The sequence below is a fragment of the Platichthys flesus genome, chromosome 14, assembly GCF_949316205.1.
Source record: "Platichthys flesus chromosome 14, fPlaFle2.1, whole genome shotgun sequence".
NCBI lineage: Eukaryota > Metazoa > Chordata > Actinopteri > Pleuronectiformes > Pleuronectidae > Platichthys > Platichthys flesus.
Window position 1 is genome coordinate 13672697 of NC_084958.1, and position 15269 is coordinate 13687965.

Sequence of the window (15269 nt, forward strand, 5' to 3'; positions counted from 1 at the left end):
GGACTGATGTTTATTTGTACAATAATATTAGTAAGATAGGATGAGATGAGACAATATAGTTGTGTTGAAGATATGATATAACAAGGTAATAGGTGGTAAAGTTGAAAGTGTCGTGTTTGTTTGTCACATTCATGAGGACTGATTCTCTCGGATACATACCAGCTGCTGGCTGGGTGTGAAAAGTCGGAGCTTTCAGGCGAGTCCTTGAAGCGATCTTCAGCTCGGCTCCGGCGGGGGGAGGAGCTTAGACAGGAGGTTGTAAGTCCAACATGGCGTGGAGAGGATGTGTCATGAAATGGACCAAAACACAGCTGATCAGCGGGTCACACGGCTCCGCTGCACGAGGCTGCAGGTGAGCACACACACCCGACCTACAGTAACCCGTGTGTGTGTGTGTGTGTCTGTGTGTGTGTGAGTGTGTGTGAGCGTGTTACTGTGGGATTACCTAACTGCTCCCTCTGTCATTGTAATGAGATCCATGGGGGCTGTTCTCGGTCTCGCCTGTGCTGAGGTTTCATCCGAAGGGGTTTGTCTCTCACACTCTTCACCTCAACAGCAAAACCGCTTCTTCCTCTGGTTAGATCATGAGGGGTAACCAAATGGTGAGGTCGTAGTCAAAGAACCCCCACAGCTGAAGCAATGCAGCACCAACACACTGATTCACCTATTACTGCCAACCACTCTCAAACTATCAGATATAACGAACTAAATATGTATTGCAGACAAAAACGACAGATAGATAGATAGATGGGTAGATGTAATGGGACAGAGAGGGGAGAGAGCGAGAGAGATGGATGGATAGTGTTCAAAACAGTGCAAGAGTAAAACTTTAAATACAAGACTAAAAACCAGTCATACTGGAAACAGTAGGCGTCACTGTTTCAGAAACCAAACAATAAATAAATACAATATATGTTTATATACAGATTGAATCAACATCTCAAGAACATCACATTCACAGTGTTTAATGCATGAATGTTGTAGTGCTCTGCCTTATATTATATATAAGATAAATATGATGTTTACCTGAAATATCATTTAGAGCCTGGCCGATAAAGATTTTGGGAGACAAAGCCGTTGCTGGTCAAATTGGGATATTGCAATATGGATATCGGCAGATGCAAATGTTCAAATTTTGAATATTAATGGAAAGCCTTAATATAGAGGAATTTGGTGTAATTTATCGGCTGTAAGATAAAACGGTCCGGTTCTGATATCACTCAGTTTTAATGCTACTTCCTGTGTCACGTGTTTTGACAGACAGAGTCTCTACAACCAACAGAGGTGTGGATTTCGTCGTGAGGCCAAACGGGCGGACACAAAGAAAGGCAATGTCAAAGAGGAAACAAATCCTTCTCCCCACGAAGCTGGCTCCCCAGGGCCTCCACCTCCTCCAAAAGTCCCCAGGCCTGGCCTCTTCACACCGCTGATGTTCACAGTAGGGGTAGGCCCTCCCAGTCCTTGACTGGAATAATACACTATCTTTAAATGTGACGTTTAAATATTCATATAGATGCATGGCATAATGTAGCATAGGAAAGTGCGATGGTGCCATGTTTTGGCCTGACTCCATGTCAGTTTACAGGCTGCTCCTTTGGTGTTGCTGCCATTCTGCAATATGAGACGCTGAAGTCAAAAGTTCAGACTGCCAAAGAAGAAGAGAAGTCCGAAGAATTGGTGAAGGTGAGGTTTTAATTAAAAAAACGTCCAGAGCATTTGGGTGAGGGGTGACGCCTGGGTAAAACAGGAGGAGGAGGAGGAGGAGGAGGAGGAGGAAGAGGAGGAGGCTTGACTTAATGAATACTTCTCGTTGCGGAGATCACATTTAATGTTTAATTATCACTGAAAGTTCTCGTATCTCGTCAAATTCACATTTGGATCCATTCAGGCAGGGACTGGCTAAAAAGTTCCAGAAAATGTTTGGACCAACTGGCTCTGACATGAGCATTCTCACAAACAGATCCACAAACTGGCAGCTTATAGTGCTTCCTCTTTCCCCTCACATATTACCAGGGGTCACAGGACATAGCATACTGGCATGACTGGTGGAACCAGTTGTCGGGTTTCCAGCGACAGCTCATCCTCCTGATGTCGATGGCGGACGACTTCTGGAGCGGCCTCACAGAGGGACAGAAGACTGTTACAGGTACACTTATTTCGCAGAACACAGATTTGTTTGGCTCATCCGTTTCCCTCAGAGTTAATGGCCAACCTCAACATATTTCATTGTGTCAACATAATCCAGCCGTTTCCTCATAGGAGCTTTTCTTATAAAAATTTCCCAGGTATTATTGCCGTGAACGCTGTGGTCCTGTGTTTGTGGCGGATCCCTTCGATGCAAAGAAGCATGATTAAGTACTTCACAGCCAACCCAGCTTCCAGTGAGCGTGCCCCTTCTTCTATCTTATATAAGAAAACCGTTTATGTTCCAACCAGCCATTTGATGGTTGCATCCGTTTCTCTCTCCTCCACCAGAAACTCGCTGCCTTCCCATGGTCCTGTCGACCTTCAGCCACTACTCCCTTATCCACATGATGGCCAACATGTATGTGCTGTGGACGTTCTCCTCAGGCATCGTGTCTCTCTTGGGAAAGGAGCAGTTTCTTGCAGTCTACCTGTCTGCCGGTAAGTCCAGTAAAGGACTGGTGTCTGATAACATTTAATGAAATCAAAATCCAGCATTGAATCATCAGTGAATTATAACCCCACAGTTTAAATATGGGTATTTTACCAACTTAAATAAAACTGGAAGGATCAGTTAGATTTCTTTTTGAATAATCACTCTTTATATCACTCTTTATTTTGTGTTTTCAGGTGTGGTTTCCAATATGGTTAGCTACTTGTGTAAAACCACCTCTGGACGTCTCTATCCGTCACTAGGAGCAGTAAGATGTTTGCTAAAATTGTCATACATTTTAACACAACAGAAATACAATCATTCCGGTGTTTTGATCCGTCCTATTGTTTGATCTGTAGTCAGGTGCAGTCATGGCGGTCCTGGCTGCAGTCTGTGCGAAGGTGCCAGAGGCCAAACTAGGCATCATCTTCCTCCCGATGGTGACTTTCACAGCAGGAACAGTAAGAAAGAGACTGTATTTGTGTGTATGTGTTAGTGATTGAATATGCAGGTGTGTCTGACCCCATAGACTCTTTATGTACAGTAAACATGGCCAAGTGTCCACCATTTCCCACGATCAACTCATTTTTATAGCATCAAATAACCAATTAAAACCAAACAAGTGAGCACTTGGACATACGTGACTTTTAATTTCACCAGCATCCCATCAATTATCCTCTTAAGAGTCAAGACTTATGACCTAAACTGCAGCCAGCCATTAGGTGGTGACTGAGATGCTTTGGCTTCACCGACTGTCTGTGGTCTGTACGCGTGGTAAAGAGTTGTTGATGCACCTCAGTACATTGTATGTAACTTCAGCTTCCTGTTGATGGTTTGTCACCAGGCTCTGAAAGGGCTCATTGCCATCGATGCAGCAGGGCTTTTTCTAGGATGGCGGCTCTTTGACCACGCAGCTCACCTTGGCGGAGCGCTCTTTGGAGTGTGAGTAATTACATTTTCACTTTTTTCAAAGGTATACAAAACAAAACAAGCGTTAGATTTTAACCGTCTCCTCTTAACCGTGTCTTGTCTTACAGATGGTACGTGGCGTACGGATACAAACTCATTTGGAGAAAGAGGGAGCCATTTGTAAAGCTGTGGCATGACATGCGTTCTCTGGGTGCTGGTGGATCCAGGCCTGGAGGTGGGGCCGGTGGTGGTGCTGGAGGACCCAGGCCCCAATAGAACTCTGAAAGGTCCCTGGAGCCCAGTTACCTCCGAATATGCAAGGACACTTTTATCCCCTGTCATGGAGTGGGGTTTCTAATGTTTATTATCAAATATAGTTTTTCATTCCGGTTCTGAGCATAAGCTGTTTCGTGGTATGCAATTTCAAACCGGTTACGTGAAGTTGCACTGCAGATGTTTACTGGATGGAGAGTTAACGTCACATCAGCTGCCTCACAAGTAAAACCTTCATGAAGATGTCATCACTCTGCTACCTCTCGATAATCTGAAGATATTTAATGCTCAACCTTCAGGTCAGTTGTTTGTTTTGCCGGTCACATTACCACAATGTTAGCCCGGTCTTTTTGTGACCAGTGTTGATCCAATTCAAGGATAATATCAGTGGCTGATTTTAATGTGATGTATATTTCTCTGAGATGCTCTTATGTGGCTATTAAAACTGGATTTCCCGAGCGTTTTCGCAATCAATGTTTTACTTTCGTGTAGGGTAACCTCTACCTAAAGGAAACAAATATAAGCTGCTTTGTTTATGTCAGAAATAAGACGAATCAGTATTTCAGCCAGTGTGCTTGGAAGCCCTGAAACTACAGAAGGCTTTTGCAAATTCTTAGAGAAACTACAGCGACCTCATTAGACCCTTTGATCATTCAGTTCATCTCAGGATCTGAGACTCTTCCCCCCAATGCCTGAACACAGCCAGACTCTCTTTAGCCTCCTATGCACTGAGCCCAGTTCGTTGGACAGGCACAGCCCCAAGAACATCATTGGTGGCATCAGTGATCACCACAAGTGGCAGGTCAGAGTTGGGCTGACCCTACAGGGAGCGGGGATACCGGACGGATTTGGACGGTCTCCAGAATTAACTCTTATTAACTGATAAAGTAATTATGAATGAATTGAACAAATTGTTAGAAAATGGAATTGGCTTTATTTAACTATAACATGTATGTATAATGCTGTACATTCCGACATGGTTTGAATGTACATCTTACTTACAATAATCGCAGACACAAACTTTGATTGGAAGGTTATTTTGGCAACACATTGACTTTGAATACTTACATTTTAACAACTTTAACATTTATTTCACTTCATTTCAATTACTATTATATAAATCCAACGAGGCAAACTGGCAAAGCAGATCTAAGACGGACCCCTGCTGTGTGTTGATTAACTACAACCCAGTGAGAGAGCGGGAATTACTGAAGCAAAGGCAGCTCTGGCAGCAGTACAGTTTCCCTTGTTAAACATGGACACGATGGGAGACGGAGTCATGTGTAGAATTGACTGTTTTGGAGGAAAGCCCATCATTGTCCTGCAGAGGCAAGAAAAAGCTAAATATTTTTGAAAATCAAGCAGAATATTCTATTCCAAATTCAAGGTTAAATCTGTGACATGTTTTATTACCAATCAGACTTACCAGATTGTTATTTTGCAATCCTAGTTTGTCTTCTTTCAATCCAGAGCCATCGGCGATGTGGCTCCTCCTCAGCCTCTGCTCTTGTGGTTGGCGTAGCTGGGGAAGCCAAACTGAGAGACCATCAGGTTGGAGAAGCAAAGCGGCATGGAGCCATAGATCTGCGTCAGCCTGTTCAGACAGTAGGACCTCTGGAGAAGGTGTTCGGGACGATGCCACATACCCTGGTACCCGCTGCTGGCCTCCTTCTCCAGGTTGCGAAGGTCCACAGGTTTGACAAAGACCCCAGAGGGTTTGTTGAATCTGCCAATAGACTTCAAATGTTTCCTCAAATACTGGGCTACAACAAAGTTCATGGCAATATCATCGCAGTTCTGTGTTTCGTCCACCAGTGCATGCACGGCTAGAGGTTGGTCCTGGAAGAGCTGCAGGTAGCGGCGGTGAAAAAAGGCAGCACCGATGAGCACCATGGAGTATCTGCAAAACAAATACAGTGTTCTTTCACATCAAAACAAGACAAGAGGCAACAAAGCATGCTGGTACATCGTATGATGCAGTGCAAGAAAGATAAGTTCCTCTTACCTATCGCCTCCAGCCGTTTCTGGATCCTGCAGTTCGAAGCTGCCATAACTGTACACTCCTCCTGGTGTTGAGATGTGTTTCCGTGGAACAAAGCCAACAATCTGGTCGGAAAATTGCTGTGGAGCCAAATATGTGTGTTAAAAGTTGAGTAATAACAACAGTCTCATCCACGTTATCTCTGAAGCTTATTACCTTCCAGACTGAGAAAGCAAAACTGATGTCGGGAACACTGACCAGGGTGTCGTCATCCAGCATCAACACAGCTAAAGATCGGACGAGAGAGGTCAAACAGATCCCACCGTAAATATTTGAAAACAGACAAAAACATACAAGTCTGCATGAATGTCTTTGAATAACTCCAATCACTCAAGCTCAAAGATTCACCGACCATCAGTGTCAATCTCAGGGAACGATTGCAGTCTGTTGCGCATTTGATTGGTAGTCTGCTCCTTAAAGACCACAGGGACCGGATGAGGCGCCAAAGAGTTCCACAACTTCAGGGGCGTCTGCTCCCTCACGTTGTTCCACACTATGATGATCTGCTGCAGACGAGGCACCGCCTGGTAATGGTTGAGCAGCTTGAGGAGAATGTCCGTGCGGTTGTACGTTTGAATGACGATGGTGAACTTGTGCTCGCCCTCTGCGCCGTCGCCACCCTGTGCGGTGTTCTCCTTTTGCGGTGTTGCACGGCGTAGCACTCCCAGGACGTCCAGGCCTCCGTGCTCCTCCGCGGGAGGCAGCAGAGCCGTCAGGGCTGCACCGACCAGGAGGATCAGTAAGATTGGCCAGATCAAATGAGTTCGTCGCAGCCCCATGCAGCAACGGAGAACCCTGAAAGAAAGAGCCAGGCTATTACAGCACACCTCAGGTTTGTTTGTCTGGTTGTTAACTTAATTTGAATTTTCTACTTTCATGGTCTTATTTTGCGTCTCAATTTTCTATGTTGCAGTATTTGAAAGGACCCACAGGTGAGTTAGTAAGCCAGATGGATAACAACGGGGGGATAGTGCATAATATCTGACTTTCTAAGAGACAGAGAAGAACAAAAAATGTATGATACAATAATATTATATGCAGTATTTCTATTTTTATCTCATCTTTTTCTTGATTCTCATTTCTCTTCTTATTTTTATGCCGCATTGGATACTGAGAATAAATACTTTTGCTTTAGACTACCTCCGTTTAGACTACCTTACGTCACCCGGCCAGATTTCCCCTCACACCCACAACACCAACATTAGATTTGATTCGAACATTTTATAACAGTGGTTGTCAATCTTTAGCCCTTCAGGGATCCTATAACTGACAAATAAACCAAGGACTCCTATTTAACAAGATGTATGATCAGGATTTGTATAAGATTTAAGACCAGAGTAATCGTATGTGAAATAATCAAACTACTGATTCTTGCCCATGTGAGGTTTTCTGGACTCACTGGATACATGACAAAACAAGTAAACAACAACAGCCTGGTGCACATAAACAATGTTTCCTGCAGGATGACACGTGACACAGCTGCAGAGGACACAGAAGTTAAGTGAGTTTTCCCGGCGACGTTCACATTCTGCATCGGCTCTTCAAGCAGATTAAACTTCACCTCAACACAACAACTGCCTTGTTTACTGACGCCACCATTTTATGTTTTGATTACCATACACCCTACTTCTTCAAATATGTGCGTCACACTTTGATTTTACCACGCTACCTCCCGATGGAGCTACTTCTACGCATTGGTCGCACAACAGAACATGTCTTAGTTTCCATCAGTGTGAACTCACCTCATGTTGTTGTTGCTGGAAACAAACCGCTAGCTTCTGATGGGCGCCATATTGACTCCGACCAAAGAGCATGATAAAGGAGAGCTGTCACAACCTAGCGTTAGCCGTGATGAATTAGCCGGCTGCGAAATGGACTATTATACAATTTACTGAAACTTTAAAGTTGTCTCGGTATTTTAAACTTGAGTCCAAACTCTTGCATGTTTTCATGACACTGTAGCCAGGTGGCTTTTCTTACGTTTGAGCTTATTTTGGGATTCTTTGCAAACGGACGCCATCTTTGTTGGCGCTTGATGCTTGTATGTTTCCGTGATTATATTTGCCAGCGGCGGCCCATCTCCACTGTTATCAGAAATGCTACTGTAAGAAAACACACTTTCCTCATAACTTCAAATCTCAACAGATGTTTACTCGGTAAATTGTAAACTATGGTTTTTATAAAGTCTATTGTTGTTGAGAAGTGGATCTGTGATGCGCTTCAATATTAACAGATTCGGACTTTCCTGATCAATAACTAATAATAGTTATTCAGACACAAACAAAGCCTCCTTAAAATCAAAATAAAGTACACTTGAATGTATACAAACGACTAAGTAACATGCTTTATTAGTATTTATGTGCAGAGGAGTAAATAACATTTGAAGTATTTATGTGTAGTAAGCAGGGATTATCTACAAAGTAAAACTCCGAAAAGGGAAACTAAAAAGGATATTGACTGCGTTGAGAAAGTCCAAATCATCTTCTTTCCTAACCACTATTCCTTGACCCCGATGTAATACGTCCCTGGGTCAAAGAAATATGTGAAACAATAGCTGTAAGGAGTTAGGGAGGGAGAAACACTCATATACAGTATTCTGTGCTGTCAGCTGACAGTTCTAACAAGGTTAGCTGTTTAAAACCAAATAACACATCCTGAAAATGTGCTCTGTTACAGCAGCAAAGAGTGCAGTCAGAAATACACATCAGTAAAGTAATTACAAGTGCACATGCAATACAAACAAAAGGCCTCTAAACACTCTAATCGCTCTAGCCACAGCCGCCTCACATTATACAGGAGTGAGACCATTGGATAATACACCTGATCAAATTTACCCAATACTATGCTAAAGCCCATTTTACCCAAAATATTTTTGGAGTGTCAGCTTCTGAATATTTTGCACTTTGTAGATGGTCCCTTATCACCCCCTCCTCACTGTCGGGGGGATGGGCTTGACTGTAGTCTCTGAGTTCTCCACTGTGATTGAAAAGAGGCTTCGCATGTGTTGTAACAGAGACTGTATGTACCAGTAACAAATCTTCATGTACTGGTTATCAGTCCGTGATTCTGAATCTGTTAACATTCTTCCATCTACGCCGTGGAGGTTTTTTCTCCGGGTCGATCATCTCTGCGTGACCCCGGATCATGGCGACAGTGCTGGGTTGTCCCACAGTCCCACTCGCCAATGGTTTGCAGATCCCGATATTTGGACTAGGTATGTGTTAGTATTTTCACATGATGTCAGTAAGTAACTTTGTAAGTATAATTGAAAAACGACATATGCACTATTACATGACTCAAACTTTATAATGGCTTTCATTGAACTCGTTATGCACAGTCGGTGCTTTTCAATGTAAAATGACAGAAAAGTTCAAATCTGTCTTTTCTTTATTGTGACTTTAAATAGTGAAATGTTTTTAAGTTAAACCTGCCATGGCAGTACTGCTCAATGTCTTTTATCACTCTGGAGTATAACATATACTATGAACTATGTTCTGAATAGTCTTAAAATTATATGGACATTTGGCTCGTATATAAAGATGGATAATGCTCCAAGGAAGCTAAACTACCTCGGACACGAATGCTGCAATCTTGCAAATTTGGAGCCTGGGTCTGAGCCGTGGGGATCGTGGGGATCATGGGGCTTGAGACACAGAAGCTAGGTCCTGTAAAACATGCTCGAACATTCAGGGTCAGTCAGTCTCAGCCAACAATCAATAATTTTTGCCTAGTTTTTATAGCATAAAATGACTAATTATAATCAAACATACCAAAAAACCCGTTGGACATGCATCAGTTCGATAAATCTACCTAAAATGACGGAAATTTTTTTTGATAAATAGTAATTTGACATCTTTTTTGACTTTTTAGTTTGGACCATCTCCCAGTTAATAAAATAGACAAGACTAACGGTTTATGAACTACACTGCAGCTAGCCACCAGGGGGCGATAGACTGCTTAGATTCAATTTATGGGAGCCATCATGATGTCCATCTTTATGTAGAGTCTATGGGCAAACTGTTTCTGAAAATGCCAAAACTACAAAATGCAAACAACAAAAACTGCATTTTAACAGAATTGATGTTGCATTTGAAGGCCAGCTCTTAGTCAGTTCATTTCTCTCAATGCCAGGCACATCTCATGATGGTGGATACTCCCATGATGCCATTGTGTACGCACTCACTGAGTGTGGTGTGCGCCACCTTGACACGGCAAAGCACTATGGCTGTGAGGAGATGCTGGGTAAAAGCATCCGAGACAGTGGACTGGCACGAAGTGATCTGTGGCTCACCAACAAACTGTGGCCAGGGGACTACGGATACGAAGACACAAAGAAGGCCTGCATGGACTCCTGCTCAAGGATGGGGGTGGAATATTTCGGTATGGGCTGTGACACGTAGAGAATCTTGAAACAGAAACATAACAGAAACGGCTGTTTGGTCAGTTCAGTTTTCTCTATTATGATCGTCTTCTAGTTTTTCATTAAAATCTCTCACTGACTCATCTTGCCCTATTTTCAGATCTGTACCTGATGCACTGGCCGGGAGCGAAGAAACCTTTCAGCTCCAACAGAGAGATGAGAGCCGACACCTGGAGAGCTTTGGAAGAGCTTTATAAAGAAGGTACAGAAGGAGAAATGGAAGAAGAAATAAAAGAAATAGAGTTGGAGATTAATGAGTCAGAACTCTGTCTCTGTTACTGTAGGGGTATGCCGTGCAATTGGAGTGAGTAACTTCATGGTGCACCACCTGGAGCAGTTGAAGGAAGACTGCAGTGAGATACCACATGTAAACCAGGTGAGATTTGATCAATAACTTAGCAGGTCATCGAAAAGAGGAAGACAAATGAGTAAGTGATAATGACAAAGAATAAATTGACAGTAAATAAAATACAAAGTCTTCTGTTAGATGAATCTGTTGAATGTTAGACAACATCAGAAAAGCTGTATTGTTGAGTATTTTTTCTTTTTGTTGAAAGAAGGGTAATCTTTATTGAAAGACCACATTTATTAAATTGCTCTCTTGTGAACTTTACCCAGTTGGGAGATTATTCCTCAGAGGCTAAATGAAGCTGGACAACATGACATTTCCCAAACATCTCTACAGCCCCCTGGTGGCTGGCTGTAATACAAGTCATAAACAATGTAAGCGGATCAGACATGGGTCATATTAAGGAATTATTGGCTGATGTCAGTTTGTTCTTGAATTTGATAATATAAAAAATATATGATTGACAGCTGAGAGTGACTAGGGATTGGTTGAGTGGGTGTGACATGGTTGGGGGCAACCTGCGAAGCTAACATACTCCATTCTGAGATGCTCCAAAAACAAAAAATCTTGGTGTGATGTTGAACCCAGTGTTTGAGAAAACACACATTGTAGCTAAAGTGCCTGCCAACACACCGTAATGTCCCTGATGTGATTTTAAAATGACACGACCCAGGTGGAGTACCATCCTTACCAGCAGACCAATCGAGTAAAAGAGTACTGTCGTGATGAAGGGATTGTCTTTGAAGGCTACAGTCCGCTGGCCAAGGGTCAAGTCTTCAGCGACCCCACTGTCCTGCAGATAGCAGAGAAGTACCGACGCACACCGGCTCAGATCTGCGTCCGCTGGAGTATTCAGGTTTCACACTGTTCAGACATTTTCTGATCTTAATTGGGCCTGCCACATACAATACTGGTCTGTGAATGCCTCTCAAGTGCCATTTCATTGTTCCTTTCCTCAGAATGGAGTTGTGACAATACCTAAATCCACCAAAATGAAGAGGATACAAGAAAACTGTCAAGTGAGTTAAAAGTCCATTGCAGTCTTTTCAAAGGAAGAAATATTAAGGAAGATAAATGACATTGTGAGGGAACAAGAAAGTAGGCATTGCATCACAGAATACGTTTGAAAGTCAGTTGTTAACATATCAATATTAAGGTTAATGCCAGTTCCAAATCAAAACAACTTAGGCTGTTTCCCAGTTCAGGGGCCGGACCCAGGCAAGACAATCTGGTGCACAGAGAATTTCTGTGATCTGCGTCACCAGCTTGTCCGTAGCAACAGACCTGCAACACTACCAGAAAGTTTGAATGAACAAGGTCTTTTTAACTTTGCTCTTAGCTGTTGGGTTGAGCTGAAGCCTGATACTTATATCTAAAGGGGTAAGCGTCTGACGTTTAATCTTGTTGCTTGCCAGCGCTGTTAACTCTTTAAGACACAGTTAGTCACCAGAGCCCCATGAATCCTGGGAAAGGTTGGCCAGAGAAGGATTCACCACCGGATCCTTTGTGGATGAAAGGAGGTGTTGGTTGGCTGCTGTGATGCAATCAGTCTTCAAATGCAGCCTGTGAAGGTTGTGGCCCCTGAATTTGGAAACAGTTCAAGTCAAACTTTTACTCATTGTCCCAAATGGCCGAGCCATTCATTGTCTTATTTCACCTGTGACCTCCTCTTCCTCTTTCTCTGCACACACAGGTGTTCGATTTCCAGCTGAAGGAGGGGGACATGGCAGCGTTGGGAGATTTGCACGATGGAAGACACGTTTCTTGGAATCCAACAAATGTGGAGTAATAAAATGTGGAAATCGCAAGGAGTTTTTCTCCTAGAGCTGTTGTATCCTTAACAGCACATTTTATTACTGTAATTTTTAATATATAGCAACATTTGAATTTGTTGTCATAGTTTGCTTGTGAAACTAATTTATTTTAACTACCTCTTGTTGGAAAGCGCTGCAGATCTCAATCGCTGCGTAGAAATTGTAACTACAAGTTGCAGTCAATAGTAATTCTGTACTTGAGTCTCTGATAATTTTTGTAAAACTAAAAAGTAATTACTAAATAAACAGTTCCCCATTGAGTAGACGTCTTTGTGTTCACAGAATTCACCAAGCGTCAGTTTCAAAAATCTTAAACCCCACAGTCTGTAGCAAATTCCTTGTAGGTGTAAACCTACTTGGCAATAAAATACTTCTGATTCTGATTCTGATTGCGTGAGGCGAGACTAAGAGTGACACAGAGCTGGCGGGCAAGCAGGTTTGGAGGAGGAGTGGATTGCTTTGCGGTTTAAGATATTTAGTTCACTGGAAGACATGTCATAACAGGAAATCACTGTGCCAGGTACAGCAAGCAATCCCTGAGCAGAGCTGCTTCTGCAGGTTCTGTTCAGTTGAAGAAGACATGTCTTTTGCAGAAGGTTGGACTGGTCCCACGGTCAAACTCTCTAATGGGGTCCAAATGCCAATACTTGGAGTTGGTAAGAATCAGCTTAGTATTTTCAAAACATTAGATTTGTTGACAACATTGACAGAATGTTTAAAAAGAAAAGTGGGTGTAGCATGACACGTATACTACATGGTTTTATTTCTTGGATTTACATATTTTCCATTGAAGAAGGAAGCACTGATACATCAAAACCAAAAAAGTCTAAGCGCAATTGGATTTGAGAAGTATTCTGAAGGGACTTGGGAAAACGTTTATTACTTTTACTTTATAATTAATACAAACAGAGTGTCCCCTGCCTAATATTTCCTTTAGAATTGATCTGAACTGAACAGTTTTGGTGGAATTATCTGTATTTTGGATTTAACCAGGTGCGTGTTCCAGTGACATTTCTCTGGATTGTGCCACATACTCCAACAATGGGTGATAAAAAAAACCCCAAACATTTTCCACATTTTGTCTTTTTCCTGAATCAAAGGCACATCTCAAGTTGGAGGTTTCTCTCAAGAGGCTGTTCTGTTTGCGCTAGGTGATTGTGGCGCACGCCTCGTTGACACATCGAAGTACAATGGCTTTGAGGTGCAGCTGGCCGAGGCCATCCGAGATAGTGGGGTTCCCCGAAGTTATCTGTGGCTCACCAACAAACTCTGGCCGTTGGACTATGGATATGAAACTGCCAAGACGGCCTTTCACAAATCCTGCTCTCAGATGGGGGTAGAGTATCTTGGTATGGATTTAAAGGAATTCTTCCTCCACAACCCATAACCTTCTATTTGTTGTCAAATTCAAGTTGATGAAATCATTTGATCTATTTCAGACCTCTACATGTTGCACTGGCCAGGTTCGATGCAGCCTGGTCGCTCGAACAGAGAACTAAGAGCTGAGGCATGGAGAGCTTTGGAAGAGCTCTATGAAGAAGGTAAAGCATGCGATGGGAGGCGAAGGCTGAGCCTGAAAGGGGTTTATCAATAGTGAAGTCCACAAAAGGGAGGGGCATGTGCAAAGTAGAATTTGCAGTAGCTCATTTATTTACTAGGGATGGTGCAAATGTCTATTGGTATTTTTTGAGATACAACGGTAATATCAATCTACGAAATTACAAAGTCAGAGTGAAACACCTCTATTTCTCCCTGCCCCTGCAGAATTGTGTCGCTCAATCGGGGTGAGTAACTTTATGATTCACCATTTGGACCAATTAAAGGAGGACTGCGCTATCGTGCCACATCTTAACCAAGTAAGTTTTCCACAAAGTTCATCGCAAGAAAAGCTCTGTACCGGGACGAGACCTATGTCTCAAACATACCTGATATTATTATAAACACGATTGACACTCCATTAGGTGGAGTATCATCCGTTCCAGCAGCCCAATGAGCTGATCGAGTACTGTCGTCATGAGGGCATCGCATTTCAGGGCTACTGCCCACTGGCTAAGGGTCAAGTCCTGAGCAGTCCCACTATTATCCAGGTGGCACAAAAGTACAGACGCACACCTGCTCAGATCTGCATCCGCTGGAGTGTTCAGGTAATAGTAATGATAAACCTTTAGAACTGTATTAGAAAAAGAAAACTGTGCCATAAAATATCAAGGTTTACATATATATATATATCTGTATTCCTCATAGAATGGAGTCATTACAATACCAAAGTCAACTAAAAAGGAACATGTGGCTGAAAACTATCAGGTGAGTTGTTAAAACATTGAAAAACTTGGTATAACTTTGTAATGTTTTTTTTTATTATTATTTTAACACCATCTTTCCCTTTTTATCCTGCTCTTCACACTGTTTTAGGTGCTTGATTTCCAGCTGGATGAGGAAGACATGGTGGTTATAAACAAGATGCATGATGGGAGACATGTGTCATGGGATCCAGGAGATGTGGAGTAACACAAAACACATGTGGGAGTTATAAGCTTCTCTCTGTCATAATTGATAATTACTGAATTCAAATTTAATAAAATAATTGAATGAATCAAAACGTTACATCGGGACACCATGTTGTTTTGGTAGCTCAAATCAAAGAAGATCGTATATTTATTTAGTATAGTATGCATTTTTTCACTTTTATCAATTAAGAAAATAATAATTCTGAACCAAATTATATGTGAATGTTTCTGGGCAACACTGATGCTAAGCAATTCATAATAAGATAGTTAATACTGAGTATCAGTTGTTATTTCTCCCTTTATGCTGGAGCTGTCAAAATAAAACCAGGACACAAACAC

The 15269-nt window shown here is 42.4% G+C and overlaps 4 protein-coding genes across 4 annotated transcripts; 3 read left to right on the forward strand and 1 right to left on the reverse strand.

Annotated features, from left to right (window-relative positions):
- The first annotated feature begins 217 nt into the window (after positions 1-217).
- On the forward strand, positions 218-4255 carry parla (presenilin associated, rhomboid-like a). Its single transcript, XM_062403586.1, has 10 exons — positions 218-352; positions 1261-1444; positions 1579-1683; positions 2014-2146; positions 2286-2381; positions 2476-2625; positions 2815-2885; positions 2977-3078; positions 3462-3559; positions 3655-4255. The coding sequence occupies exons 1-10, from the start codon at positions 270-272 to the stop codon at positions 3800-3802; spliced, it is 1170 nt and encodes a 389-aa protein (XP_062259570.1). The 5' UTR covers positions 218-269; the 3' UTR covers positions 3803-4255.
- Positions 4256-4710: 455 nt separating this feature from the next.
- On the reverse strand, positions 4711-7711 carry extl2 (exostosin-like glycosyltransferase 2). Its single transcript, XM_062403587.1, has 6 exons — positions 7583-7711; positions 6193-6635; positions 5997-6067; positions 5805-5920; positions 5226-5699; positions 4711-5120 (listed from the first exon to the last, which is right to left on the reverse strand). Exons 1-5 carry the CDS (start codon positions 7585-7587, stop codon positions 5294-5296), a joined length of 1041 nt encoding a protein of 346 aa, XP_062259571.1. The 5' UTR covers positions 7588-7711; the 3' UTR covers positions 4711-5120; positions 5226-5293.
- A 1101-nt stretch (positions 7712-8812) lies between these two features.
- Positions 8813-12681, forward strand: zgc:110366 (uncharacterized protein LOC550476 homolog). Its single transcript, XM_062403589.1, has 7 exons — positions 8813-9054; positions 9972-10220; positions 10361-10462; positions 10545-10636; positions 11283-11465; positions 11569-11628; positions 12303-12681. Exons 1-7 carry the CDS (start codon positions 8985-8987, stop codon positions 12396-12398), a joined length of 852 nt encoding a protein of 283 aa, XP_062259573.1. The 5' UTR covers positions 8813-8984; the 3' UTR covers positions 12399-12681.
- Positions 12682-12807: 126 nt separating this feature from the next.
- Positions 12808-15208, forward strand: LOC133967893 (uncharacterized oxidoreductase ZK1290.5-like). Its single transcript, XM_062403588.1, has 7 exons — positions 12808-13079; positions 13524-13772; positions 13863-13964; positions 14188-14279; positions 14385-14567; positions 14668-14727; positions 14836-15208. Exons 1-7 carry the CDS (start codon positions 13004-13006, stop codon positions 14929-14931), a joined length of 858 nt encoding a protein of 285 aa, XP_062259572.1. The 5' UTR covers positions 12808-13003; the 3' UTR covers positions 14932-15208.
- Positions 15209-15269: the final 61 nt, after the last annotated feature.